Here is a 26,618-nt window from a genome sequence, read left to right on the forward strand (position 1 = left end):
TATGCTTTGCTGAAATCATAGCGTGCCCCTACTAAAGGCAACATGCCCTGCTGGAATTATAACATGCACTCCCTAAACAGAATTTTTGAAGCTTTGACGCAAAAATTTGCATTCCCCTTTATTGTAACTAAGATAGACCATCGAAAAACAATAACAAAGTAACACGCCTTCCTGAAAATCATTTTATTATAACATCCAATACCTGATAACAAAAGATGGCAACATATATTAATGGTGTTTTTTTTTATTTTTTTATTGTGTTTGTGACAGCCTTGACAATTCCTCAAGAAAAACAGACTGGAGAATACTTTTAGATATAGGGCTTCAACATCAACCGGCGAATTCAAAAGCGGCCTTTCCTTTGACATCTAGTTCGGTAACCTGGTACAGGAATCCGTCAGTAGTGTGCGTGGCGTCCCCAATGAAGGTAGCGGAAGTGACGTAAAGAACGTCGTAGTTCTTGCCGCCGAAGCAACATGACGTAGGGTATTTGGCCGGAACTTTGATTGTGTTCAGGATTTTAGCTGCAGAAGCAAAATAATTTCCTCGTAAATACAGTCTAGCCTCACATTATCGATCAATTAAACAATCTGACTATTTAGATTGGTATCCATCAATGGCATTTGAGCTATTCTGAAAGTGAAACACACGCAGAGAGTACCAACACAAAGCAAAAATTCAAAGTGTTCGTCAGACATCTCACTTGCAATGTTGTTTTTTTTCTTGATGGTTGTGACGTGGCTTACAAATCGGTGGCATAATGGTGAAGTAAGAAAGGCACATGATATTTAAGGTTTCACAAAAACCTAAAACACGTATCGGCTACACAAATGTTGAACCTAATTGTTAAAGGGCACATGTAATGTATCTTAAACTTCTTCCTCAGCTTTGCTCCTCAACTTAAAAGCAAAATAAGAAATCACGTGGTAGCGTGACGTAGTATTTCACCAAATGCAATTACTTTAAGCTTCCCCCGTGTTTTTTAAGCAAACCATGAAACTTGACATTCGCAAGTGATAGCGCCGTCACGGCACTCGTTGGCTATGAACGCGAGTCCGAATATTCGTCGATGGACTTATTGTTGACGAGCGCATATGTACGAGTGACGTAGTGCTCGTGGCCAGTGCGTGTTCTGGGGTAGGCTGACGTGCTTTGGGTACCGCGAATGTATTACAGTGAAAAGTTGGAGAGCTTTCAAAGGATAAGAGGTACGAAATGGCCCGCTGTGTCCCCTCATTTTTGTACCAAAAAACAGGCTTTTTATATTTCTGTACTTCATAGCGCATAAACGTGCACTGCGACGTTTATGCGCTGTGAAGTACAGAAATATGAAAACAAACTAGCCCAAGCTGCGGTATTAACAGGCTTTTTACTTCCTACCCTCTTTCATTTGGCTCACTAAACGATATGCGGTTAGTAAAACCGCAATCTAAAATCATCTAATCAAGCCCTACATCCATTTCATGGCCATTTTAAGCTAATAATGTGTCATTGTACGACATTAAAATAAATAATAAATAAAAAATTAAATAAAATTTCGAGACGTCAAGTTTGTGAGTACGGAAAGGGGCTTGTCATTCAGACGTTTTCGGAAGGAATTTTTTTTCCTTTCTATTTCCTAGGAATGCATATACCAGCTAGAAGTCATGAAACTGAAATATATATCTTGCAATAATAGCCGTCAAACGCCAGAAAAATATTTCCAAGTTAAACACACAGGTTAGACTGGCCAATCCAGTTGTTTTCATCTGTGATCTAGTGCGCTGCAACCGCTTGTGAACGCTTACGGCGATAGAAGACACAGGCACCGTCTAGCAAGTAGCCCTAGAACCCGTTCAATCTGCGCGTATTTTTAAACAAAATTTTTTTAACATCCTTTTTTTACCACAGACCTAAAATAATTCCGACAATGGTATACGAAACTATTTCCCATAAATAGAGCGTAGATTTGATCCCGTCACATACTGAACAACCATCAGTCTAGTTATATGAAGTTCTGAAGTATCCCAGGACTTCATGATATAGATAGCGCCATTGTTTTCTCGTCGTCTGAGGCCACGAACGGTTGCAAAGCAGTCGATCGCTCTCAAGCAAATGCGTGAGCCAACCTTAACGGTGCACGGAGGCTTAGCTTCGCATTACTCTGAATGCAACATCAGGTACCTGTTTCTGGATCGATCTGAATGACGGAGCCAAAGCCGAAACAGGCCATCCATATCTTGTCGTTGACGTCCATGGTCATCCCGTCGGGAATCCCGAGGTGCTCGTACCCAGGCGTACGGTTGAAATCGATAAAGACACGACGATTGCCTGCAAAGCAACGTCTGTGTGTCAATAGGCCTTTCGCTAAATTACCCAAGCATCAAAGAGAATATCGGGAACCTTGGTATACGCTGGCACATGCTTCCCTTCCCCTATAGAAAAGATTCGAAGTAAATAGCCAAAATAAAGCTGCAAGGAACGGAAGTGCGAAGTGCCATTTGTTTTAGATTTTTGCTCTCGAACAGTCAGAGTTGAGGACGCCCGCACCCGCAGCGCGTGTACCTACGTTCCCGGCATTATTTTTGAAGCTTGGGTAATTCAGCAAAAGGTCTATTTCCGGTTTGGCAGCGATAGCCATTATGGGCTCTTCTCAACGCTGGAAATGAAATTCGTTGTTGATGACATAGTTGTCGATGTCGTAGTTGTAGTACTTAGTTGTTGAAGTTGTAGTTGGCGACGTAGAGCGCGAGTGATCGGTGGTGCAAAATCCTTCACAAAGATCGCCGGCCGCCGCGCCCGTTTGCTGAAATCGAAACTGGCTCCGCTGCCTGCCAGGCGGAGACATTTCCCCTCAGCTACGCCACAGCGATAATGGAGGCTTTTAGCGAACCGTTACCGCGTTCCGCGTACCGCACTATACCGGAGCCTTTGAATACTACTTTGAAAGCGCGCGCCTCGCGGTCACGGTATCCTTCCGGCGGCGCTTAAAAGCATGCTCCGATAAAGCGGTACGCGGAACACGGAAACGGTTTGCTAAAAGTTCTTATGAACCCGCTCTAAACTTAGGGTTTTTGTACGCGCTGCCTAAAACGCGCTCTCTAAAAAAAAAATAAAAAAAAATAAAAAGAAGCCGATAACAAAATATCGTTATAGCACGTGAATGCCAAAAACTCGTGCCGGGAAACGCAATTTCAGTCGGTTAAAAAAAAAAAAAAACGCGTTTGGAACAGTATGGAACAAAACAAACACATTCAGAACAAGTTAAATGCCCATATTGTTCCGAACGCACCCCACTGCCACACAGTGCGTACACGTGGCGCCGGCGCCCAAAGACTTCGCCGTGACGTGTCGCAGGCAGCTGTCCCTATGACACGTCACGTGTCGCACAGTCCTGTGTATGAACACAGCAGTGCTCAATTTCTTGTCGATAGCAAAAGTAGTGAATTCCAGTATTTATTAAACATTGTCATCGATATAGATAAAGGCATCGCATGCCTGAGAAACACTCGTGGTTTGGGGTTAAAATTAGTTAGATATTAGGTTTCAGAGAGTGTGAGTTTAGTCTGCCAGTCTATGGCAACACTGGTCCACGCTGCAGATGAAATATTTAGCCAGTGTAGTACGTCTGATAGTCTTTAGCGCAATCCACGCTGCAGTAATACACGACGCGTACGGCGGTGCTATGCGCATCCAGGTCGGAACGGTCAGGGTTAAGGATTTAGCCAGAAACCTTGGTTTCTGCAGCGCGAGCTTTCGCTTCACGTCCTCCGGTCACCTTCACGTTTTTGACCGGGGTAGGGCCAATGGGACACAAAGAATAAACATATAATGTAGAAAAAGGAAGAAGGTGCGAATTGAAAGAAGAGCGAGAGAAGCAAAAGAAGTAACCCAAATGATGAAGAATTGCGAGGATATGAGGCAAGATGAAGTTTTGTTCCCTAGAGTCTCTTCCTCCCTTTGCTGCTGTGCATGGAATATTTCGCGAGTAACATAACATAAAAACACACAGGTGATTCAACTTGCCTCTAAATTAATGCATCTTGTCATTTATAATATGGTTTTACTGTGCACAGTTCTGCAAGAATGCTAAACGGTTAGAGCGAACACCTCATTTGCTTCTTCCGTTCTCATTGGAGGATCGAAAGACAATCATCAAAATTTTCAGTGTAATGAAACCTGCGCATGCGAGGCACCAACTGAGGATGTAGCAATTAGTGTACAATTCCAACAACGTGTGAGTAAGTGTAAAAAAACGAAAACGTCCCGGCTGTACTCCGTTTCACCTTAAGCTGTACCGCAGACGAGGCTAGAAGCTCGAGCTCATAGCTTTGGGAGCTACTCTGAACGCACGAGAGCTTGTGCCGCCTTGATGCGCCCTAGAGCAAGGAGCTCACGCTTGTAGCCCTTTCTGCGGTACATCATAAAGTGAAACAGAGTATTGGCGACGTGCGCGATCGAAAGCGTCGCTGTGGTCGACCTTCCACGATTGGCCGAATGCTGACTATGACGTCAGCAAAGGATGTCTCATCGACGGGAGTAAGAGGAATGGAAGAACTTCAATTTCGACGGTGTTGGTAGTCTTGCTTTAAGAGTGCAATGATTTCAAGCTTCCACCGTGCTCCTTGCAAACACCATCGAACTTGTTGTTCGCGAGGTAATGACGTCACGAAAGGTAACCATATGAGGGCGCCACTAAAACATCTCGCCGCTAATAGCACTGTCACGTTTTTACCCACGAGCACGGAGCCGCAACGAAAAGTCAAAAGCCCTATCAAGCAACATTGCTGGTTGCCATTTTTGGGAAACGAAGCGCGTTATTGGATCCGAGTTCTCGCCGAGCGCTGACGTCACACTCGTGTTTAATACAAGCTTAGAGTAGGCGCTCTAGAAATGGCGGAACTCGGTATAATTGACCCAGTAGCTAGTAGATGGCGCACCAGTCTTGAAAAGGGTCTATTCTTGCTGACAACACCGTGCCACGCCAGCACCTAGGAAACAATCTACTGCTTATGACTATAATACCTAAACTAAAGAGACACGCTCGACTTTCAAGCATTTGTTGAAATGACCGCAGTATTATCTCACTTATGTCTCCGGTGCCGAGGTCGAAGTCGAAGGCGTACGTGGTTCCCGGTATGGTGTCATTGTAGAACATGGTCCGGTTGTCCGACGTCCACGCGATGCCGTTGGACAGAGAAACTTGCGGCATCTTCAAAGTCACCTTGCCCTTGGAGTAGCAGTATAAGTTGTTCACTCCTCGAGCGTTGTTCTTGTTGTATAATCTTGGCATTGTTCCTAAGAAGCGAGCACAAACGAGGCACATTCATTTTGTGATTCGCCGGGTTTCGATCCAAGTGATACTTAGTTTTATAATTGTAATTCATAGTCATAATAGGGTTTTATTACGCTGTATAATCGTTTGTCTCAAAATGCAAAAAAAAAAAAAAACTTAGGTTTTACCTATATGATAACAATACAAGTCGGTTCCAGTTGTACAAGGTTGTGTAACGCTCGAAAGGCATCATTCGGGATTTCCTCTCCTTTCTTCGACGTTCCGCTGTGGTAGCTCGTACCCGTTCTGCATATTCTGAACCATAGCCCGCGAACCATAGCCCGTGTTTAAAAGTTATTATTTTACGCGGTCCGTACTATGGTAAAGCTGCGGACTAGACAAGGATTTGTTTTTCCTAGATTATTCATTATGACGAGACGTAATAAATTTTGGGAATGACAGAGTATGTTAATGATGAACTATGTACGATACTACCTTCATTGTGAGCTAATAAGGCAAACATTTGACAAGGTGCGCTGTGGATATTTTTCACATGACGGCTAAGCACCAGGTACGGACAATGCACCGGATACACAGTATGGACCAGGAAAACTCTACGAAGAAACTTTCTTAAATCGAAATTGGCCCCCGCTGACTATACACCGGGGGCGGATTAAAGTTCGGAAAGCATGGTGAGTCCGGCGCAGCAAAGTTCGTACAACAATATGACTCGACTAAATGGTGTAATCGAAACTTGACGTTAAATGGAAACGAACCCCGAGATCCAGTCAAACAAACGGCGACCTTTACAGAAAAAAGTAATTGTTTTTACACGAAGTTGTAACCCTCTAACTTCTCTGTATACTCACCGGCCCAGAGACGTCCCTTAGCGTCACACTTGCCGTCATTGATTCTGGTTCGTACCGGAGAATCTGGATCCAACATCTCCGCAAGAAGTGTCTGTTCCCTGGTGTCGAGGTCAAGTTTGTAGACGCCATTTTCCATGCACACCATAAGCTTGCGGTTGTCTTCGACGTAAGGAATCATGTTGCCAATCTCGCCATCTGCAAGTGAAGGAACCAAGTGTATACCTGTTGTGGGTGGGCTTTTCAAAGAAAATTTATAGCGACTAAAATTTGCGCTCTTATTCAAAAGAGGGCAACTCTTGAACTCGAAGTATAGCACACGTTTTCTTCAGGTAGGTGATCCGTCAACTATGAGGTAATTTCAGAAACATTTCGCAGTCACATATTTGCCTGCAGTGCAACCTCTATTACTGTTTTCTCTACCTCAGGGTCCATAGATAAAGGTTCGGATAACATTACTAGGTTGATTGGAGGGACTACAGTCAACGACACCTTAAAGGCCGGTTCTCACATGCAGCGAAGCGCTCATGTAGCGCTCCTCACGCGTCGTCGGCTACTTATCCTCTGCCATGAGCAACAGTTTTGACGGTGCGATACAAAGCTGGCGAACGCTGCCGTCAGCACGCGCTTAGCGCGAGGTTAGCGCTATGCTTGTAGCGCTCCGCTGCATGTGTAAACGGGCCTTAAGAAATGCAAGTTATGGCGGGTCTCTAGCATCTAATTAAAGCTCCAAAGTCAATAAGATTCCGGCATTAGTCTATAATAGGGAGTTGTAGCAGTGCGGTTCTGGATTCAGGCTAGCGCATAGAGCGAAATTGCTGCCGGAAGCTCGCGCTATGACTTCGAAGCCAGCTTTTCAGCACGCCTCGCGAGCCCTACCTTGGCCGCGGTAACCAGCGGTAAGCTCTTCTAAAACACCCTATAGGGAGTATTCACGGGCGGCCATACCTGTGTGCGCGACTGCTGAGCGCGTGCTGATGGAGAGCTTCCACTGTTCTTTTTGCAGCGTGCACTCCGCACCATCAAGAGTGCCGGTCTTAGCAGCCTATTGATGTGAGCCCGCTCTGAGCATGCGCTCTAAACAGCACCCACAAATATGGCGTCCAGTGAATACTCCCTATTGACACCGAAGAACAAATCACGAAGCAAGAATGTCAAGCTAATAAACCAAGCCCGGCGGTTTTTAAAGGGACATCTGACAGGGTATTTATGCTTGCCGAGGTTTTTATTTGAACATGACATCTAAGAGCCCAACTACCCAGAACATAATTTGCCGTTCGAAATTCGCTTTTCTTTCCGCCTGAAAACAGCCGGTCGAGAAATTGCCGGTTTTAGACGAGCTCAATCTCTTTTACGTTGCCACGTGGTGTTCAACCTATGTGTACCAAATAATTCAAAGCCGGGGGTCGTCTAAGACGCACATTCAATATTATATATATATATATATATATATATATATATATATATATAAACCGGATTTTTTAGGCTTCCAAAAAGTTGTAAATAGGGTGACCGAGAAAGAAATGCTGCACATATGACAGGAAGTACAAGTACTACGTCATCTTCAATATGGCGACGTACCGCGGGCTGGACGACGCGATGGGGGCCAGCGCATGACACACCAACGTTGCGACGGACGTGGGGCTGCGACTTCGGAACAGTCGTTGATTGTACTACCGGCCAATCGATCTTCAAGCGCAGAACAGCGAGCGGAAGTGAGATAAGCGTGACAAACGGTGTACGCTGTTAAGAATGGAACCTTCGGCGACCTTCTCCCGAGTTTCAACGCTGCGGAAACGAGTCAAGACGAGTCCGGGACCGTCGCCCGCTTGTCGGGGCCTGCGCGAAACGAGTCCCGACGAGTCCGGGACCGTCGCCTGCGTGACGGGGCCTGTCACAACAAGCCTCAACGCGCCCGTGACGTTAGCGGGACGTGTGTGTGTGCGTGGTGGTTGGTGCGCTCGGGAAAGGGAGAGAGGCATGGCCTAACTGCGGAGAACTTTGGCTACGTCGCACTGGACGGCGGACTTTGCTGCATCGCACTTGACGGCGGGTTGCTGCATCGCACTGGCTGCCCTGGCGGGGAGTGAGGGAGAGACGGACTCTATATAAGGCGGAGCGCGAGGCTGCTCCGTTGTTCTCTCGGATTTGACGACTGTATCGCTACCATGTAATTAAACCGTTCGTTACGTTACCAAGTCTCCCACCTCCACTGAACCCCTGGGTTCTTCACTTCGGGGAATGGACGTCGTCTCGAGCCAGGAAGCTTCCGGACGTGCGGCCTAAACCCCGCCTCGAACAACGCACATTCGCCGTCATCGCCGTCTGCTTTACGCGCCAAAAATAGCAGAAAAAAAAAAGCGGTCGGGGGTATTTATTTGACTTCCGGCCATGAGCTTCCGTGCTTAAGTTTCAATTTCGATTTCGATAAGTTGAGTTTATTTGCTTTATTACATATACATACGTGGATCCGCAGCAAAATATTGATTGGGTAGTCTCCTGACAACCCTGTTAAATCCTCTGACCAAGAAAAAAAAATAAGAAAAATGTTTTAGGGGTAGTCAGTGTTTCTTTAAAGGGAAGCTGAAGCGGTTTTTTGTGTTTGAGAATGAAAACTTAAATGGTCTTCATTTAGCCTCCAAAATAACGAATATCGAGATTACTTGTTTTTCAATTTAGTGCACGGAGTCTGCAGAAAATATTTTTCAAAGTAGCGCTGAAGCCCCTCCTTCTCGAAGCGTTACGTCATAAGAGGAGTTTTCGGAAACTCCACTCTTGCGAATCTTCAGCGCCTACCGGGGCACGTGCAGTCATGCTATGTTCGGAAAGATGAGAAACAGACGTGGGAGGCACTCACTTGATCGAATGACGTTTTAGCGAACGCCCACGTTTCATCGAACGACACTTTAGCGAATAGTCGGACGCCGCGAAGCGGCGTTTTCGGGTGGGCCAAGTGAGTTCATATTTTTGTAATGAGTTGCCGCAGACTGTCGCCGCGAAGCGGCGTAAAGCGCAGCGCGACGGATGGGTTAACGCGCGCCCCCGTTATTCGCTAAAACGACCATTCGCTCAAATGTCGCCGTTCGCTAAAATGTCATTCGCTCTTGTGATATGGACCCAACAGACGTCACGACTTCTGTCAGTGCGGGGGAATATAGGGAGTATTCACTGGCGGCCATAGTTGTGTGCGCGAATGCTGAGCGCGTGCTGATGGCGAGCTTCCACAGTTGTTTTGAAACGTGCATTCCACACCGTCAAGAGTGCCAGTCTTAGCAGCCTATTGATGTGAGCTCGCTCTGAGCATGCGCTCTAAACAGCACCCACAAATGTGGCGTCCAGTGAATACTTCCTATTAGCGGCGAAATGTTTCGGTGGCGCCCTCGTTCGGTTACCTTTCGTGACGTCATTACCTTGTGAACAAGTTCGATGGTCTTTGTAACGGGCATGGTGGAAGCCTGAAATTATAACACTCTCAAAGCAACACTGCCAACACTGCCAAAAATGAAGTTCTTGCAATCCTCTTATTTCCGTCGATGAGACATCCTTTGCTGACGGCATAGTCAGCATTCGGCCAATTGTGGTGGGCCGACCACAGCGAAGCTTTCGATCGCACACGTCGCAAATACCTGGAAAGCCTGAAATTGCATGCGCTGCTCATACGAGCGACACGCGCTTGGCGGACGAAATATCCTTTGATGACGTAACGACTGGTCGGAGTTTTTTTTGTGTTTTCTCGCGTTTAGTTACATGTTCGGGGAAAAAAGAACATGATATTCAGATTCACGGGATAAAATAACTAAAAAATTCACCTCTAACTCGTTCCTTGCAAGAAACCTCTTCAACTTCCTTTTAAATGGATACTAAGCCAAACATGTTTGTGTCCATAATAAGTGGCGCGCGATCTTTGCACGAGCCAGTAGCCGCAGGTATGCGCGAGCACACACAACGAAATTGACGTCATAGTCCCCCCTTTAAGCTTAAGATGACAGTGAAATGTACGTGCTCCGGGCAAAAAGGGGAATAAAGACAGGATTTTAATCTCCACAAGTGAACGCTACGTGTTTGTTACGCCAATTAATCGCCTACCTTTTATCACCAGACACCACTCTGTAGATGAAAAGCATGCCTTTATTTTCCTTTACCCCGGAGCCCAAACATTTCAGTTTCATCTTAAGCGTGAATGGGGGACTATAACGTCAATTTAGTTCCGTGTGCTCGCGCACACTGGCGGCTGCTGGCTCGTAGAAAGATCGTGCTCCACTTATTATGTATACAGTGAAATGCCTGGGTTCAGCCATTGCCTGCTCTACACTCACAAAGCCTGGCAGTTCGACGACGAAGCTCTAGAGCGCCCGGCCGCAGATGTAGAGCGCAATGATCTGGTAGCACAGAGGATTTCTCGGGGAGCCTGTAGTCAGCGCACAGCTTTTGCAGCGGCGAGGACCCGAAACATGGTTTTCAAACCCGACGAGAAAAGAAGCGGTAGCGCGAAGAACGCTAGGAGCACGAGCGGACATTCAATCGCTCGGGACAAGTGTGGTTCGGCGTCTCGCCGCAGCGGGGCGCCCGTTACATTCCTCTCCTCTCATCCGTTGTCTGCCGCTCTACCTTTTCATTTTCGGCGGCCGCGTCTCGTGGCGATCTGCCAGGCTTTGTCAGTGTGGTGGAGGCTATGGTTCAGCATACCTTTAAGGTGCCATTGACTATAAAATGAAGCCAGATGCAGCGAGACGGGCTACAATGCCTATACTTACCGAGACGAATGATTTCGGTCTCTGTTTTGGACTGAGGATCGAACCGCACAATTTCTCCTCTCTTCCCGTCGTTGTAGATAAGGGTAGAGCTGCGCCAGTCCCAGTGAGGTGCCTCGCCCAGATCATTCCGGCGTTCGCTGGCTCGCTCGATCTTCATCCTCGGCAGCTCCGAGATGAACACGTTAAATACGCTCAAGTGTTTCTAGCACAGGGGTGCCTTCTAAAGGTGCGACCGTCAGCACCGCTCGACGCACTCTTTCTAAAAAGCCGGCGGCGAACGAATATTCGCGGTGACAAGTTTCGGTGTCGCCACCTAGTGGAAGCCCGGCACAACCCAAAGTGAGGACCCTTCCGACACTCCCGACGCGGCAGCTGCTTCTCACAGCTGAATGGGCTTTCATTCAGCCACGCTTTGCAGCGAGACAGGTGTCACGCATGACACGTAGAAAGAAATTCCGGTGCGGCTGAAGAGGGAAGACGGATTACCGAATTATCGATGGCGCCGAGTTCTGCCAGTGGAATCCGTACAGAGAACGAAATAGCCACTCACGAAGGAAAGCAGAACATAATACGAAATACAACACGATTCGTCGTGAAAGCATTCGCTAAGTGGTTCGACCACACCCTCGCGAACGCCCACACGTTCTTGCCTTGTTTTAAAATGATATGTATACCCCACTCCACTTGTTTTCCTCTTGGGTAGGGATGGAAACTTGCACCTTCTTTGGTCGCGTATGTTTTGCCAGCGTGGACAGAAAAGAACGAACCATCGCACCGCGTCCGAAAGCAAGCGATCACGCCGTACCGATATGGCGCGGGCGATGTAGGCAAACATGGCATCTTGACATTCCGGCTATCACGTGACATTCAGGCAATCACGTGACATTCAGGCTGTCCCTATCCGCACCTGGCTAGCGAATAAGGAAGCATTTTTATCCGCACCTGAAATTCGGATAAGGGTGGTTTCTTATCCGTATCCGAATAGCGAATACGCACGAAGTATTGTTATTATTATTAGTAGTTAACTCAGAGTGTGATTGCAGCACCACAATGGGCGGAGCGGCTTTGCTTGCTTTGCTCGGTGTCCCCTTGCATTTCATGTTCTTGAATTTTTGATTTTTATATCTTGACCTGTAGCACATTTCAAACGATTTTGACTTTAACTGTTGCCATTTTTCTTCATGCTTTTTCATTTACCTTTTTAAGATATGGCTTCTTATTGGTACTTGAAAATAAATTGTACAATGGCCTTAACAATGCCTCTCTTGCCATTTCTATAAATAAAAACATTTGATAATCCCCAATGTACTAGAACCATTATTGGCAAGTTTTTGTTTCTATATCTGCAACAAGACTGACCCTTGGATACATCGCCTTTTGCATAAGGGCACCTTTTTGCTTATTGCACAGTTAGAGAATTCCACACACAGTGCTACAGGGAATTGACATGGTGTTACATTGGTCATATCATTCAAAAATAACACAGGAACTGAGTCTGTTGTTCTATTTCACCATAACTTGCTAACGGACGAATGCTCCAGGCATTGAGTGATGGGGCGAAGCACCTGTCAGCTCACCACAGGAGGAGTAACTTCGAAAGTATGCTGTCACATGACTGGGGCTCCAATCTGCTCGCTGATGCCATGGTTTTTTATGTTTACTAAGTTATGCTAAAACAGAGTATTGTTATAGTCATGGAAGTTCCCTCCTAATGACGTTTCCTTCAAACACTTTCTCTTGTTTTGCTGCGATGATAGCTGTCCTGATACAATACACAATTCTTCACAACACATTTTGAGGAAAGGCACCAAGGTAATTTATTTCCGTTTTGTCGTGTTGTTGCTCATGCAGAAATATGACTGTGCTTCTATACATCGGTGCCTTGCATGCTGATTAAGTCCGCTCAGTTCACTGATAAAGTAGCATCAATTGCGTACCAAAGGGGGAGTTATTTTTTCGCTGTTCTTGTAGTTTCTAAGTGTGAAGAAGCCAAGAAAGTACAGTGGTGCAGCAGTTGCATCTTTTGTACAGTAACAGTGTAAAGATGTGTAAATACTGCTTCAAGTTTTTCTCTTTTTTTTTCTGTTTTGTAGGCACAGACTTTAAAGTAACATGAATTCCTTTTCATACCATTTCTAGCCACATGTTATCGAGTTTCTAAGTTGCGGCATTCGATCCCAGTTTTTAAATTTGTTGGCGAGATTTAAATGCATGTCATTACAGTTGCAGGCCAACATTTCTCGACAAGGTTACGTCGCGCGCGGCTTTGCAAAATGCTTTCTTTTCGCGAGCGCTCGCGAAAGCATTCAACAAAGCCGTGCTCCCGCACTCCATAGGACACAAACAAGGTAACAAAAAAAAAAAAAAAGCATGTGAGGTGTCTCTCAGCTTTTCATCTCTCTTTCGCACTAATTTTGTACACAACTTCGGCGTAATTTGGACGAGCTACACTGCTCATCAGAAGATTTTGGAGTTTCTTTGTGAATTCCCATATAGAGTTCGTATCATTCCATGAACAAAATCGTAAACTCATCTGCTAGTTTTTTCTCTTTCTGTCGTCATTGCGTGCGTATACAACATATTTTCAGTGACCACGGCTTCCCCATGTAAAGCAATAAAGGGAAAATTAAATCGTTTTTTATAATTACCATAAACAAGGAATTCTTTACGCTTGTTTCACCGAGTGCTCCACAAATGTAGGCGTGAGCGGAGTTTCAGCAGCGTTTGTTGTGGCGTAGCTGGTCCACTCATTTACGCGTATATCTTAAATTATCCGGCCGTTAGCGAGGGTTGTTTATTTTTCGCGGTTTAAAGAGTTGCTCGTTGTATTACTTCGTGTTTTATGCCAATACGTGGCATCATGTTCCTCCTCTTCATGATGTTCAGCCAGGGATAATATTTGCTGAAAGCATGACGTGCACTTATTAAAGAGAGTATGCTTTGCTTAGAACATGGCGGGCACTCACTAAGGCCAGTATCATTTGCAGGAATCATGACATACACTCACTAAATGCAATTTTGAAGCGTTGGCGCAAATATTTGCATTTCTCTTCAGTGGAACTGACAAAGAACATATAAAAACAACAACAATGTAACAAGCTTGCTTGAAATGTTTTATTATTACATCCAATACCTCAAATCAAAAGATAACACTATAATTCAATGGCTTTTTTTTTTTTTTTTTTTTGTTCTGTTGGACACAGTTTTGACAATTTTAGTAAAACAGACCGGATAATTATTCCACAGAGAAGGCTCGAACATTAACCGGCAAATTCAAAGGCGGCCTTTCCTTTGACACCAAGTTCGGTAACCTGGTAAAGCAATCCGTCACCAGGCTGCGTGGCGTCTTCCAAGTATGAAGCGGAAGTGACGTAAAGAACGTCGTAGTTCTTGCCGCCGAAGCAACATGACGTGGTGTACTTGGCCGGAACTTTGATTGTGTTCAGGATTTTAGCTGCAGAAGCAAAATTATAACCTCGTAAATACAGTGTAGCCTTATATTATCGACCAATCAAACTATTTAACTATTTTATTTGGTGTACATCAATGACATTTGAGTTATTTCGAAAGTGAAACACAGGCCCATAGTACCGACAAAAGGCAAAAATTCAAAGTGGTTGTCAAACAACTCACTTGCACCGTTTTTTTATTGTTTTTTGTAACATATGGCTTACAAATGGGCGAGCTAGTTGTAAAGTTAGAAAAGCACGTCTAAAAGCCTCAACACTTTGCCGCTACACATACTTAGAGACTTATGTTAAAGGTGCAACGAAATGGTTTTTTAACTCCTTCCTCCTTAGCTTTCCTCCTCAAATCAAAAGCGAAATGAGACACCACGTGGTCGTCAAGTAGTATTTCACCAAGTGCGATGACTCCAAGCTTCCACCTTGTCACTTAAACAAACCATGACACTTAATTGTCATTCTCAAGTGATGATAAGAGCCGACACGGCGCTCATTGCCCACGAACGTGAATTCGAATATTCGTCGACGTATTGATTAGTCACGAGCGCATATGTCCGAGTGACGCAGTGCTCGTGTTTTATGTGCGAGCTGGGGCCGAGTGACGTGCTTCGGGTACCGCGGATGTATCACAGTGAAAAGGCGGAGCGCTTTCGAAGGAAAGGTGGTTCGAAATAGTCCGCCATATTTTCAAATTTTCGTACGGCAATGCAAGCTTTTGAGTTATTGCTCTTTTTTTTTTCTTTTATTCACTAAACGGTATGCGATTAGTGAACTCCTTATTTAAATTCCTTTCCTTTCGATTTCCTTGTTATTTATATACCGGATGTCAATATTGAGATTAATATCGCAACGCGATAGCGTTTATCAGTTCGTGTCGCAGAAAATTCGGCGTCGGCGGGACCGTGAAATCCCATAATGCAACGCGCGCAGCCACGTGTTACGTGACGTGTCATGTCACGCGTGGCTGTGACGCCATTACCCTACCGACCCGCTAAATTTTCCGCTAAATTTGGTGGGAAATTTTAACGGAATATTTGGCCGCCCAAATGTAGCAAAAACATTTGTCGCCAGATTAAAAAAAAAAAAAATCCACAAAATTTAGCGGCTCGGGTTTATGAGAAGGCTTTGCGAACGGTGCCCGATAACGGTATAGCGTTCCACTCTTATGGCGCGTTCACACTGGAAGCGGATCCGCGTTCGCGAAGCGGTTCCGCGCGTTCTCAACCGCAAAGCGGCTAGGATCGAGCGGTTGGAGCGCGTTTTTGCCAACCGCTTCGGGACCGATTTCTCCCAACTGCGTTCACGAACCGCAAAGCGGCAACCAATCACAACGCGACGCTGACGTGACGTCAGTGACTTTCAAAACAAGATGGCACCTGTCGCTGGTGAGGCATCCAAGGCGCTGTAGTCCTAGCGCTGTAGTCTTAGCTTTCGACATATCAACGGAGAAACTTGATGCTCACGTCCGTCACTTGAATCCACCGCGAAAAGAATTGACTTGTAATTTTAACGGGCTTCGCACCGGTGATTTGGTTCGGGTAAGAGTTAGTTTATTATTCCGGGTGCCACAGGCCCAAGCTCGCTGTCTTGTTAATCCCTGCCTGTAGAACATCGGAACCCGCCCCTGATCAATCGAAATGTCAGCTTTTCTACCCACTAAGATAGTCGCGTGAACTATTGAAAGCTTTCGACTCCGTGCATGATCACCACGAAGGCCGATAGAGACGTCGTGAGCTTGATTGCGTAGCTAACGCACTATTGCGGAGGGGGCAGGGTACCTGCGCTAGCTCGATCTGTAACGTTTACTACTAATAAAATAAATAAAGGGAACCTACTCAAGGAATAAAGTGTACGTACCAGACAGTGCTTAGGTAATCCATACGGCGTTTATTTAAGCTTAATGTCAAACAAACAGTAGACTCGATCGACGAGCGAGTGACGAGAGGAGAGTCCGCCACCAACGAAGCCACGACCGGCTAGCACCGAACACATTTCCCCGCACCACGGTCCACCCCACCGCTCACAACTTCGAAAATGATAAGAGCGAACAACAACGAGGGGGAAAACTGGCCCTCTATCCCGAAAACAAGGTCAGCTATTCATGCGGGAAGGGTCCACTTCGAAGAAAAGGTCGGGGGCATCCTGTTCTGAGTCAGCAAGGCGCGCCTAGCTGGGCTTTGCTTGTTGGCGAAGTCGAGGGAATCACAGGCGAGTTTGGCGGGTCCATGCTTCTTTTTTCGCTGCCTGAACTTGTGATGCGTGCGAACATCCCGGAGAAAAATATTCCGAGTGCCAAAATAGCAAAACTTGGGCTTTGGATCTTGAATTAAAGTGGATTTTGGATTGTAATACAGGGTTGCCAAACGCAAGTCTCAAAAGATCACGCGTGATCGCCGAGAAACCGCCAACCGCCTCTCGGTGTGTCTGAACGGGGTCGCTCGCGAACCGCATCCGCGACCGCTTCGCGAACGCGGATCCGCTTCCAGTGTGAATGCGCCATTAAAGGCGAGGCTTAAAGGGGTACTCCACCGATTTTTTGAGCTACCTCAACTAACTATATTTTCTGACTCCCCGGCCTTTACTCTCTCCGGTATGCTATTTAGAATCGCGAAATTCATAATAGTTATTGCGAAATCCGCAAATGAAAATGATGCAAAAACCAACATTCAAATATACGCGCGCTTTTCAGGGCCGTGACGTCAGTGGCAGGCAGGCTTGCCAGTCGAGCAAGCAGCCAAAAAATAGAATATGCCAATCATTTGTTCCGTGCTGGAGCGCGGGTACTGCAGCGAGCTTCCCAAGCATTCATTTGACACCATGAAACTGCTTCGAATCAGTTTAAAACAAAATCTACAGCCCAAAGAGTGAACCCCTGCCTTCCACTGACGTCACTTTTTCATTGTTGCCAGTAGAGACTTCGAGCTTGAAAAACACGGTGAGGACCAAAACTCTAAATTCAATAACTTCGCGAAAAAACAATATTTTGACCTAATATTCGGGATACTATTTTCGCGATGTTTGTTGGTTAGTTTAGCAAAATTTCAAGCAAATCGGAGACAATGAAAAAATCGGTGGAGTAGCCCTTTAAAGAGCGATTCACACACCTGCGTTGAGTCCGGCCGAGTGCCAGAGTTGCTATGGCAACAGCTGTGCCGGCTCCGACAAAAACCGTTTTAGTTTACCCGTTTTGTTGGAACCGACGCGGCTGTTGCCATAGCAACCCCAGCACTGATCGGACTCAACGCGAGAGTGTGAATCACCCTTAAGCGTCCTCCAAGTTTTTACTATGATAGCCGACATACTCCAGTCAAATATTGCGAAGTGAAACACACAGCATACACAGTTGTTTTTGTGTCTGATCTTAATGCGCTACAACCGCTAATGAGCGCTTACTGCGATAGAACACACATGAGTCATCTAGTGGGTAACCCTGGAAACAGTAGAATCTGCGTATATCTCCCATTTTTTAGGCATCCTGCTTTCACCTTGGGCTTAAAATAATTCTGGCAATGTTACACACAATCATTTCCAATAGATAGTGCGTAGATATGATCCTGGCAAATATTGAACAACCATCAGTTTAGTCATTAGTCATATGAAGAAGATCGGATGTGTTCCAGGGCTACTTGGTAGATGGCGCCAGTGTGCTCGGTCGTCATATGCGACCACGAACGGTTGTAAAGCAGTCGATCGTACTCAAGCAAGTGCGTGAGCCAACCTTAAAGGTGCACGGAGGCTTAGCTTCGCATTACTCTGAATACGACATCGGGTACCTGTTTCCGGGTCGATCTGAATGACGGAGCCAAAGCCGAAGCAGGCCATCCATATCTTGTCGTTGACGTCCATGGTCATGCCGTCGGGAATTCCGAGGTGCTCGTACCCGGGCGTACGGTTGAAATCGATGAACACGCGACGATTGCCTGCAAAGTCCGCGCGTCAACTGCCAATTTTCGTCGATAGCAAGTCTAATGAATGACAAGACATGTTAACCGTTGTCATCGACATAGGTAAAGTCATCATGTCTGAGGAACTACTCTTGATTTGGAGGTAACATTTATGAGACGCTAGGTTCAATAGAGTTTGAGTCTATGGCGACTCTGTTACACGCTGTAGGTGAAATACTTAACAGCCTTTAGCGCGAGCCACGCTGCACTAATACAACACCGTATGTCGGTGCGATACTCATCGAAATCGGAACAGGTAGGGTTGTGTGGATTTAACCCACAAACACTGGGTTCTGCTGCGCGAACGTTTGCTCCAAGTTCTCCAGTGCCGCTCACTTTTTGAGCAAGGGTAGGACAATGGGACACAAAAATTAAACATATTAGACAGAGGAAAAGGGAATAGAAACAAAAGTGTGAGAGGCAAAACAATTGACCAAAATGAAGAGAGATGAGGCGAGATGTAGTTTTTTTTTTGTTCTCTAGAGCCTCTTCCTGCTTTTGCTGCTTTGGATGGAAAACTTCATGGGTAAAATAACGTAAAAACACAAAGGCGATTCAACGTGCTTTTAAATAGATGTCTTGCCATTTAGAATATGGCTTTCCCGTGCAATGTTCTGTAAGAATGCTACATGGTTAGCGTGAACGCGCAGTCATCGGCTCCTTCCGTTTTCATTTGAGCATTGAAACACAACCATTAAAAGTTTCAGCGTAATGAATTATGCACATGCCTGGCACCAACTGACGATGGAAAAATTAGTGTACAATTCTAACCACGTGCGAGTGGAGTGTAAAAACTGTTTCTGGTAGCAGTGTCATGCTCTTCACTTACGAGCATGGAAATTTAAAGAAAACTGAAAACCGTATCAAGCAACATTGGTGGTCGCCATTTTTTGGGCACAAAGCGCTTGATTGGATCCGAGTCCTCCCCGAGCGCTGACGTCACAATCATGTCCAATACATGGTCGGTCCAATACACGCTCAGAGTAGGCGCTTCAACAAGGGCGGAACTCAGTATAATTGACGCAGCAGCTAGTAGATGGCGCACACTCTTGAAAAGGGCCTATTCTTGCTGACAACACCGTACCACGCCAACACCTGCGAAACAATCTACTGCTTACGACTATGATATCTGAACCAACGAGGCATGCTTGACTTTCAAGCATTCGTTGTGATGACCACAAGATTATCTCACTTATGTCTCCGGTGCCGAGGTCGAAGTCGAAGGCGTACGTGGTTCCCGGTACGGAGTCATTGTAGAACATGGTCCGGTTGTCCGAAGTCCACGCGATACCGTTGGACAGAGAAATCTGCGGCATCTTCAAGGTTACCTTCCCCTTGGAATAGCAGTAGAAGTTGTTGACTCCTCGGGCAGACCTCTCCAGGTCGACCAATCTTGGCATTGTTCCTGATAAGCGAACACAAACGAGACAAGTTTATATTGTGATTTGCAGCGTTTTGACCTAAGTGAACCTTTGATTCTGGTAGGTCGTGATAGGGTTTTACTGCGGTCTATAATCCTTCGTTTGAAAGTGCAAATAGGAACTTGGAGTTTACCCATATGATAGCGAGGTGAGTCGGTTCCGATAGCACAAGGAGTGGTTGCGCTCGATCCGCGTCATGCGAGATTCTCTCTTGTATTGGCGTTCCGCTGTGTTACAGCTCGTGCTCGTACCTAATTTTCCGGATCATAGTCCGCAAACTATACAAGTTTAAACTATGAAATTTTACGCGGTGCGTGCTATGTACAACTGCAGACTACACAAGACTTAGATCATTCATTATAACGCGACATAAAAGTTTTTGTGAATCAGGGCATGTTAATGATTTATATATGATACAAGCATCTTCGTGAGCTAATACTGCAGACATTTGAAAAGGTGCGCTACGTATGAGAATCTTTCAGATGACGGCCAAGCACCAGGTACGGACATTTCACCGGATACACAGTACGCACAAGGAGAAGATTATCTACGGAAAAATGTTTTAGAGTAAAATTGGCCACAGCGGTCTATACGCCGGAAGGTGGACTAAAATCTGGTAAACATTGTATGTCTGGCGAAGCGAAGACTGTACAACAATATGTCATGACTGAACGGTGTAATCAAAACTTGTCGTCAAATTGGAACGCGATTATCCCTGAGATGCAACCAAAGAAACGGCGACCACTACAAAAAAAAAAAAAAAAAAGGCGAAAAGTTAGTTTTTGCACGAGGTTGTAACCCTCTAATTTCTATTTACTCACCGGCCCAGAGACGTCCCTTAGCGTCACACTTGCCGTCGTTGATTCTGGTTCGCACCGGAGATTCTGGATCCAGCATCTCCGCAAGAAGGGTCTGATCCCTGGTGTCGAGGTCAAGTTTGTAGATGCCATTATCCATACAGACCATAAGCTTGCGGTTGTCTTCGACGTAAGGAATCATGTTGCCGATCTCGCCATCTGAAATTAGGGAGGGAACCAAATGTACCTGTTGTGAATGGGCTTTTTGCCCATTCACAACGTAGGACAGCGTTTGGAAGCAAAGTGTGGCGCACGGTTTCTCAGGTAGGTGCTCTGTCTACTCTGAGGCCAACTCGGAAACATTCCGCAGTAACATATTTGCCTGTAGTGGCACATCTGTTATTATCAATCTGTACCAAAGAGTTCATAGATAAATGTTCGCAAAACGTTACTAAATCGATTGAAGGGACTGCAGTCAGCAACATCTAAAGTAACGCAAGTTATGGCACGTCCCTAGCATTTAATTAAAGGTCCGCAGCTGATGAGACTTCAGCATTAGTCTATGATAGGGAGTTTTAGTAGCGCGGTTCCGCACGCAGGCCAGCGCCTAAAGCGGTATTGCTGCCGGAAGCTGGTGCTGTTACAGGGAAGCCTGCTTTTCGGCTCATGGGGTGCGCGATTAAGTAACGTTTAGTAAGGCGGTAGGTAACCAGCAGTAACACACACAAAAGTCTGAGCTCAAGAAGCCACGTCCCCGGCTTCTTGGAAATCGGATTGCAGCGAGACCGGCTTCAATACCGATACTCACCGAGCTGAATGATGTCGGTCTCTGTTTTGGTCCCAGGATCGAACCGCACAATTTCTCCTCTCTTCCCGTCGTTGTAGATCAGGGTAGAGCTGCGACAGTCCCAGTGAGGTCCCTCGCCCAGATCATTTCTGCGTTCGCTGGCTCGCTCGATCTTCATCCTCGGCAGCTTCTAGACGAATGCGTAAAATAGGGCGTTTCTCGAAACAGATGTCCCTTCTGAAGGAGCGACCGTAAGCACCGCTCGATATACTCTTTCTGCGAAGCCGGCGGCGAGCAACTATAGATAGGCTACTTGGGCTACTTGAAGACTGTCCGGTAATCTTTTGAACTCTCAGGCGTGTTTATCGCATAAAGTTATCTTAAAAGGCGCGCTGGGAAACGAGTTCATGTAGACTATAATCGCTCTTTCGGGATGTTTGTTTTGTTTGATATTCACTCCTTTTTTATATTTTATCCCCAAGACATCGCAGCTTCTGCAAGTTGGCGGGAATGGCGCTTATCTTAAGCGCCCATCACACCCTTCGATCTTCGGTTTCGACTTTTCAGGGTGTTGGGATTTTGCCAATTGTCGTGTCTCTTTGATATGTCTATATAGTAGATATTCCTGTACAGAAACAAATGTAGCTACTAACCGAGAGGTCCAGCAAAGTAGTCACTTTTTCGTTGGTGTCAGGGCGAAATATAAAAAGGAAAATGACTTACATCTTCATTTCATTCATGCCTGGTTTACTATGATGATTCAAATAAAAATATTTCCGCAAAAAGAATCGCGAAAATATTCTTAATTACCATTTGTCAATCATTTCATGCTTTTCAGATGCTTTTGTTTTTTGTCTAAATATTAAAAAAAAATCATAAATCAAGAAAGACTTATACAGGCTCAACACACGAAAACTAGTGTTCTTATCAGAAAATCAGAGCGTTCAGCCTTTTTTTTTTTTCTACCTTTGACTTCCTTCGTAAGTTACGTAATGCCGCATTGAAAACTAATCAAAACGCAAAAAGAGAAAGAAAAACAAATAAAACGTTTTCACAAACAAAACGTTAAGCTGTTTTTATCCATTTGCACCAGTAAAAGATTGTTAACCAAACTGTACGAAACAATAAATTAACAGTTATTATTTTCTCGGATAGTCTTGCATGATCGGACATCTTGATCGATGAAATGCCATGTATAAAACTTCGTAAAATAATAAATATTAAAGATAAAGATTTACAGTGATTTAAATCAGAAAATGTGATTCAAATAAAATAAATCTGATTTATGTGAAAGAAACGTGATTTAAAATAAATCAAATTTATTTGCTTGTTATTTTCAAATACATAATGATTTATGCCCAAACTGATGTTTAGTATGCATCGCGTGCAGGGCTACCACCACCACTGTGGGTGGCACATATCATTCCCTCTGGGAGTGTGCATTTTGTAGGCAAACTATAGACCTTTCCAGCGGCAGTCTGGAACGAAGCGATTTACAGCGCGCGTCCCTGGTTTTGAGAGTATATTTTAGTGTTGCCCGACTACACTGGGTTTTGGTTTTTTTTTTCGTCATTGGGCTGTGTCAGCCTGCGTAGGCGTGATTCCCGGCACTGGCGGCTAACTTGCCACGTTTTCTTTTTTTTTTTTTTCTTTTGTGTTCTATGGCGAAAAGAATTTTTCAAGGTTTTAAAGAAAGCACTGTACTATTTTTGGAAACAAATACAAAATAACGTTCAGCATTTCCACTCTGGTGATGAAGGAGGACCAGCGAAGCTGTACAATGGAAAGTAATGGCTGGCCGCAAGTCGGCAAGCCGGAGTGGAAAGGCTACTCCCATCTCTGCGCGACGGCGCAAACCAGATACGTGGCTTGCCGCCGTCGCTCATAGATGGCGGTAGGCCCAGAGTTCGGTGTCTTCATTTCTTTGCGGGGCACACCATCCCGGGGAAACATGCCCTTAACAGCTCCGCTGCAAAAAATGAAAGCTATTTTTGTGAGTCTGTGCGCTACAGAATAAATGTAATTGTAATGTTTGTTTCATTTTATGTTGCTTTTTACTACGCCATATACCCAGCTTTTTCAATCTACAAAGGTTTTAACTGTCGAAACTTTTTGACCAGACAGAATGGCCAGACTGCAAGGGTATTCCCCGCTCACAACATGACATTCAACGAGTCTCATCGATCGAACAATACGTACCCCACCGTGCCGCGCTGTGCGAATAGGATATCAGAAAGGTGTCAAGAAACACAGCATATCTAATATACAGTGTCGACGCAACCCCACTTGTTTTGGGGCACGTTTTGAAGAAAGCTGCTTTTTTTTGCACAGCACCAAAGCAAATGAACGAACGTGTCAATTCTGTCCCCACACCCCGGACCTGACCCTATCAGATATTTTTCGCTAAGACCGGGAACATAACCTGGAATGCTTTTCGGAGATTATCTCAACGGAAATACTCCTCGAAGTATGTCGAGCGACCCGTGTCGCGAGCTACTTGACGATCGCTCTCTTCATTCGTTTCCTGCGAAGGCCGAGCAGGCCACGAGCTTCGGTATTCACTAGTTCTCACAGTGGAATTTAACAGAAAAAGGGTGAGCATCCTGAACACGCAAATAAAGTAAAAACTTTCAAGAAAATCCGGTGAACTCCGAATGCACAATGCAGGTGGGGAGTCGCGCTGAACGGGTTTCCCCAGCTCGGGCAGCTGGCAGAAATATCTTGCTGATAGGGGTCGCTCTAGTCGCAAAATGGCGGCGACCAGAGACCTTTTCTTGAAAGGTTCTATAAACTAACACGCCCTTTACGAACAAGCCAGCGCTCGCCCACACCAGGTGTGGGCTCTGCGCATGCGTAGAATCCATAATCGCGTCAAGTAAAGCGTCTGCGCCGTGCCATGCTGACAGGAGCGCCCCCACTGTGGTATGACGTGAGAGTCGCATTTTGTTGCATAGTTCCTGATTTGAGCTGCCAATATAACTGGCCCTCTGTAGCGCCTAGCCACTGAAATGTCCAATATCAAAATCGCACATTGCCTGCATCAGGGACAAGCACACTGCGGTGTGTAAAAGGTGTCCCCACCATGTCGCGCAACTGCAGCAAAATGTTTAAAGGAAAAGAAAGAAACTTAATGTCAGTTATGGCAGCGCCCAAACATGCTTACCGCTAAAAAAACTTCCATATTCTTCATTAACCCTTGAGATCTCCCGCAACAAGGACTCAAAGCCTGATCTTGTAGTCTTAGCAGTTTGCTCTCCACAAATTCGTCACAGATTTTTTTCTAAATTAGTATTTTTTTTGTACCATCGAAAAGGAGACAGAGACTGAAGGCGTAAGGCTTGAGAAAGGTCCCTGTCCCCAATGTAGCACTTACAGACTGCATACAATCTTACAGACAAGGTCATGCATAGCAATCTTCCAAGATCGATTATACACTTACAAGATCGATTATACTTTCACAAATAAGAAAAACGCAAGGAAAATTTATTTCTATGCAAAAAAAAGTTATGGTGTGTTACTGGGGAATCGGTGGCCGAGTGGCGCACACCCAGCTCGACGCGCGTGGAGCGAAAGCTCGCGCTGCAGAACCCAGGGATCCTGGGTTCGAGACCCACCCCTGCCCGTTCCGGCGTACCGGCGTGCGGTCGTGTATCACTACTGCGTGAGCACGTTGAAGACCCCAGGTTAGCAGTCGTACTGCACTGGCAAAATTGCTCTTCTACAGTGTAAACCAGTGTCGCCCCTACTGGCAGACCAACCTTACGCTGTATAAATTCCTAAAACGTCCAATTTGACTTTGATTTATGGTGTGTTACCACTGCCCGCCATAAATGACCGAAGCTCTTTTTTTTTTTTTTGCTAAACGTAGGTATTAAAATGAACATGGTCTTTGACGTGGTATTCTTTTGTTCGTGTGCCATAATTTGTTCGTGTTTGGGGAAGTCGTCTTTGAGTATGTCTAAAAGTATGCTTGTGTGTTACTTCGCATGTATTTGTATGGTTTCGGACTCTAAATCCAGGCTCTTGCCGTCCGGGGATACTTCTTGACCGGCATTTTCCTTTTTCCCGGCGTTCAGATCGTTCTGGTTGGTGCGCACCAAATGCAAGAACAACAGTTGACAGTCCGTGCACTAAGAGGAGACAGTAAAGACCATTACTCAAGTTAAAAATGCACAATGAAGGAAAAGCTTTGCGTTTGCTTTACTGCTGAAAGACGCTAACGAAAAGAAGGAAGAGGACGTGATAGTTAATGCGTAATAAGCTTTCTAATTACTTTAATATTCTTTTTTTTTAAATCAGCGCTTTTTTGTGGAGCGAGGAATTCTATTCAAGCAAGTTCAACTGTCTCATTCGGCGAGCTCAAAAGCCACCTCTCTCTTTGCACCAAGCTCAGTGACCTGGTTCAACACTCGGTCGGCATGTAGCAGGGCATTCGACAAGACGCAGGCGGACGTGACGTCAATAAAGTAATAATTCTTGCCGTCTATGCAACGGTAAGTATTGAACATGGTAGGAAATTGAATTGTGTTCAGAAATATAGCTGCGAAAGGAGAAGTGTAGTTACTCAGCAGTACAAGCTCCCCACTATCCAATCGGTTAACGCATCTATGAATTTTGTACGGTAAAGATAAGCGAAACTGAGCGTCTTTCAAGAGGATTAAAGGAATCGCGAAATTCATTTTTCCCGGGATAAATAATTATATATCGGCAGTCTACGAAATCGCATATTGTCTAATGGGCCAAAATAAAGAGGGTAGAAAGTCGAAAGCCATACTTTTCTGTACGAAAATGTGAAAATATAGCGGACTCTTTTTTGTGCTTCCTTTTTTTTTTTCGACAGATCTCAGCCTTTTCACTGTGATACATCAGCACTACACAAAGCACGTCAGCTCACACATTGGACACAAGCACGGCGTCACTCGGGTGTATGCGCTCGTCAACAATAAATCCGTCGAAGAATATTCAGATTCGCGGTCGTGGCCGATGAGTGCCGTGACGGCAGTAATCATCACTTCCGAATGGCAAGTTTCATGGTGTGCTTAAAAAAACATGGAGGAAGCCTGGATTCATCGCATTTGGTGAAATACTAAACGTCACGACCCCAATGAATTATCAATTTGATTTTGAGCTGAGGAGGAAATCTGAAGAGGTAGAAGTCGAAAAAAAAAAAACAAAAAAAACTCGGAATTTCGGTGTTGCGCTTGAAACTCGTGAAACACCGTCTTGATTACCGTATGACAATGCTTGCAGGATGTGGTAGAATCACTGGTTACTAGAAGCTAAGTTTACAAAAAAAAAACATCGTTTGAAATTTTGTTAATCGAAGTCCGA

The 26,618-nt window shown here is 45.3% G+C and overlaps 2 protein-coding genes across 2 annotated transcripts; both read right to left on the reverse strand.

The window, feature by feature from the left end:
* Positions 1–315: 315 nt before the first annotated feature.
* LOC115318196 (regucalcin-like) lies at positions 316–11,088 on the reverse strand. Its single transcript, XM_040223706.3, has 5 exons — positions 10,875–11,088; positions 6,124–6,318; positions 5,068–5,277; positions 2,164–2,310; positions 316–524 (listed from the first exon to the last, which is right to left on the reverse strand). The coding sequence occupies exons 1-5, from the start codon at positions 11,029–11,031 to the stop codon at positions 331–333; spliced, it is 903 nt and encodes a 300-aa protein (XP_040079640.2). The 5' UTR covers positions 11,032–11,088; the 3' UTR covers positions 316–330.
* A 2,886-nt stretch (positions 11,089–13,974) lies between these two features.
* Positions 13,975–21,652, reverse strand: LOC8040365 (regucalcin). The gene is made up of 5 exons (XM_029977900.3): positions 21,309–21,652; positions 20,525–20,719; positions 19,475–19,687; positions 18,112–18,258; positions 13,975–14,328 (listed from the first exon to the last, which is right to left on the reverse strand). Exons 1-5 carry the CDS (start codon positions 21,463–21,465, stop codon positions 14,135–14,137), a joined length of 906 nt encoding a protein of 301 aa, XP_029833760.2. The 5' UTR covers positions 21,466–21,652; the 3' UTR covers positions 13,975–14,134.
* Positions 21,653–26,618: the final 4,966 nt, after the last annotated feature.

This window comes from Ixodes scapularis, unplaced genomic scaffold, assembly GCF_016920785.2.
Source record: "Ixodes scapularis isolate PalLabHiFi unplaced genomic scaffold, ASM1692078v2 PGA_scaffold8__174_contigs__length_109621045, whole genome shotgun sequence".
In the NCBI taxonomy this organism is placed as follows: Eukaryota; Metazoa; Arthropoda; class Arachnida; order Ixodida; family Ixodidae; genus Ixodes; species Ixodes scapularis.

Bases quoted from the DNA above. Each gene is read 5' to 3' on its own strand.
- LOC115318196 (XM_040223706.3), bottom strand. From the start codon at position 11,031: ATGAAGATCGAGCGAGCCAGCGAACGCCGGAATGATCTGGGCGAGGCA. The intron at 5,278-6,123 runs GTGAGTATACAG...CTCGCTTCTTAG, and splicing joins TAAGGGACGTCTCTGGGCCG to GAACAATGCCAAGATTATAC. The intron at 2,311-5,067 runs GTGAGATAATAC...GTTGCTTTGCAG, and splicing joins CCTCGGCACCGGAGACATAA to GCAATCGTCGTGTCTTTATC.
- LOC8040365 (XM_029977900.3), bottom strand. From the start codon at position 21,465: ATGAAGATCGAGCGAGCCAGCGAACGCAGAAATGATCTGGGCGAGGGA. The intron at 18,259-19,474 runs GTGAGATAATCT...CGGACTTTGCAG, and splicing joins CCTCGGCACCGGAGACATAA to GCAATCGTCGCGTGTTCATC. The intron at 14,329-18,111 runs GTACCCGATGTC...TTGCTTCTGCAG, and splicing joins TCAGATCGACCCGGAAACAG to CTAAAATCCTGAACACAATC.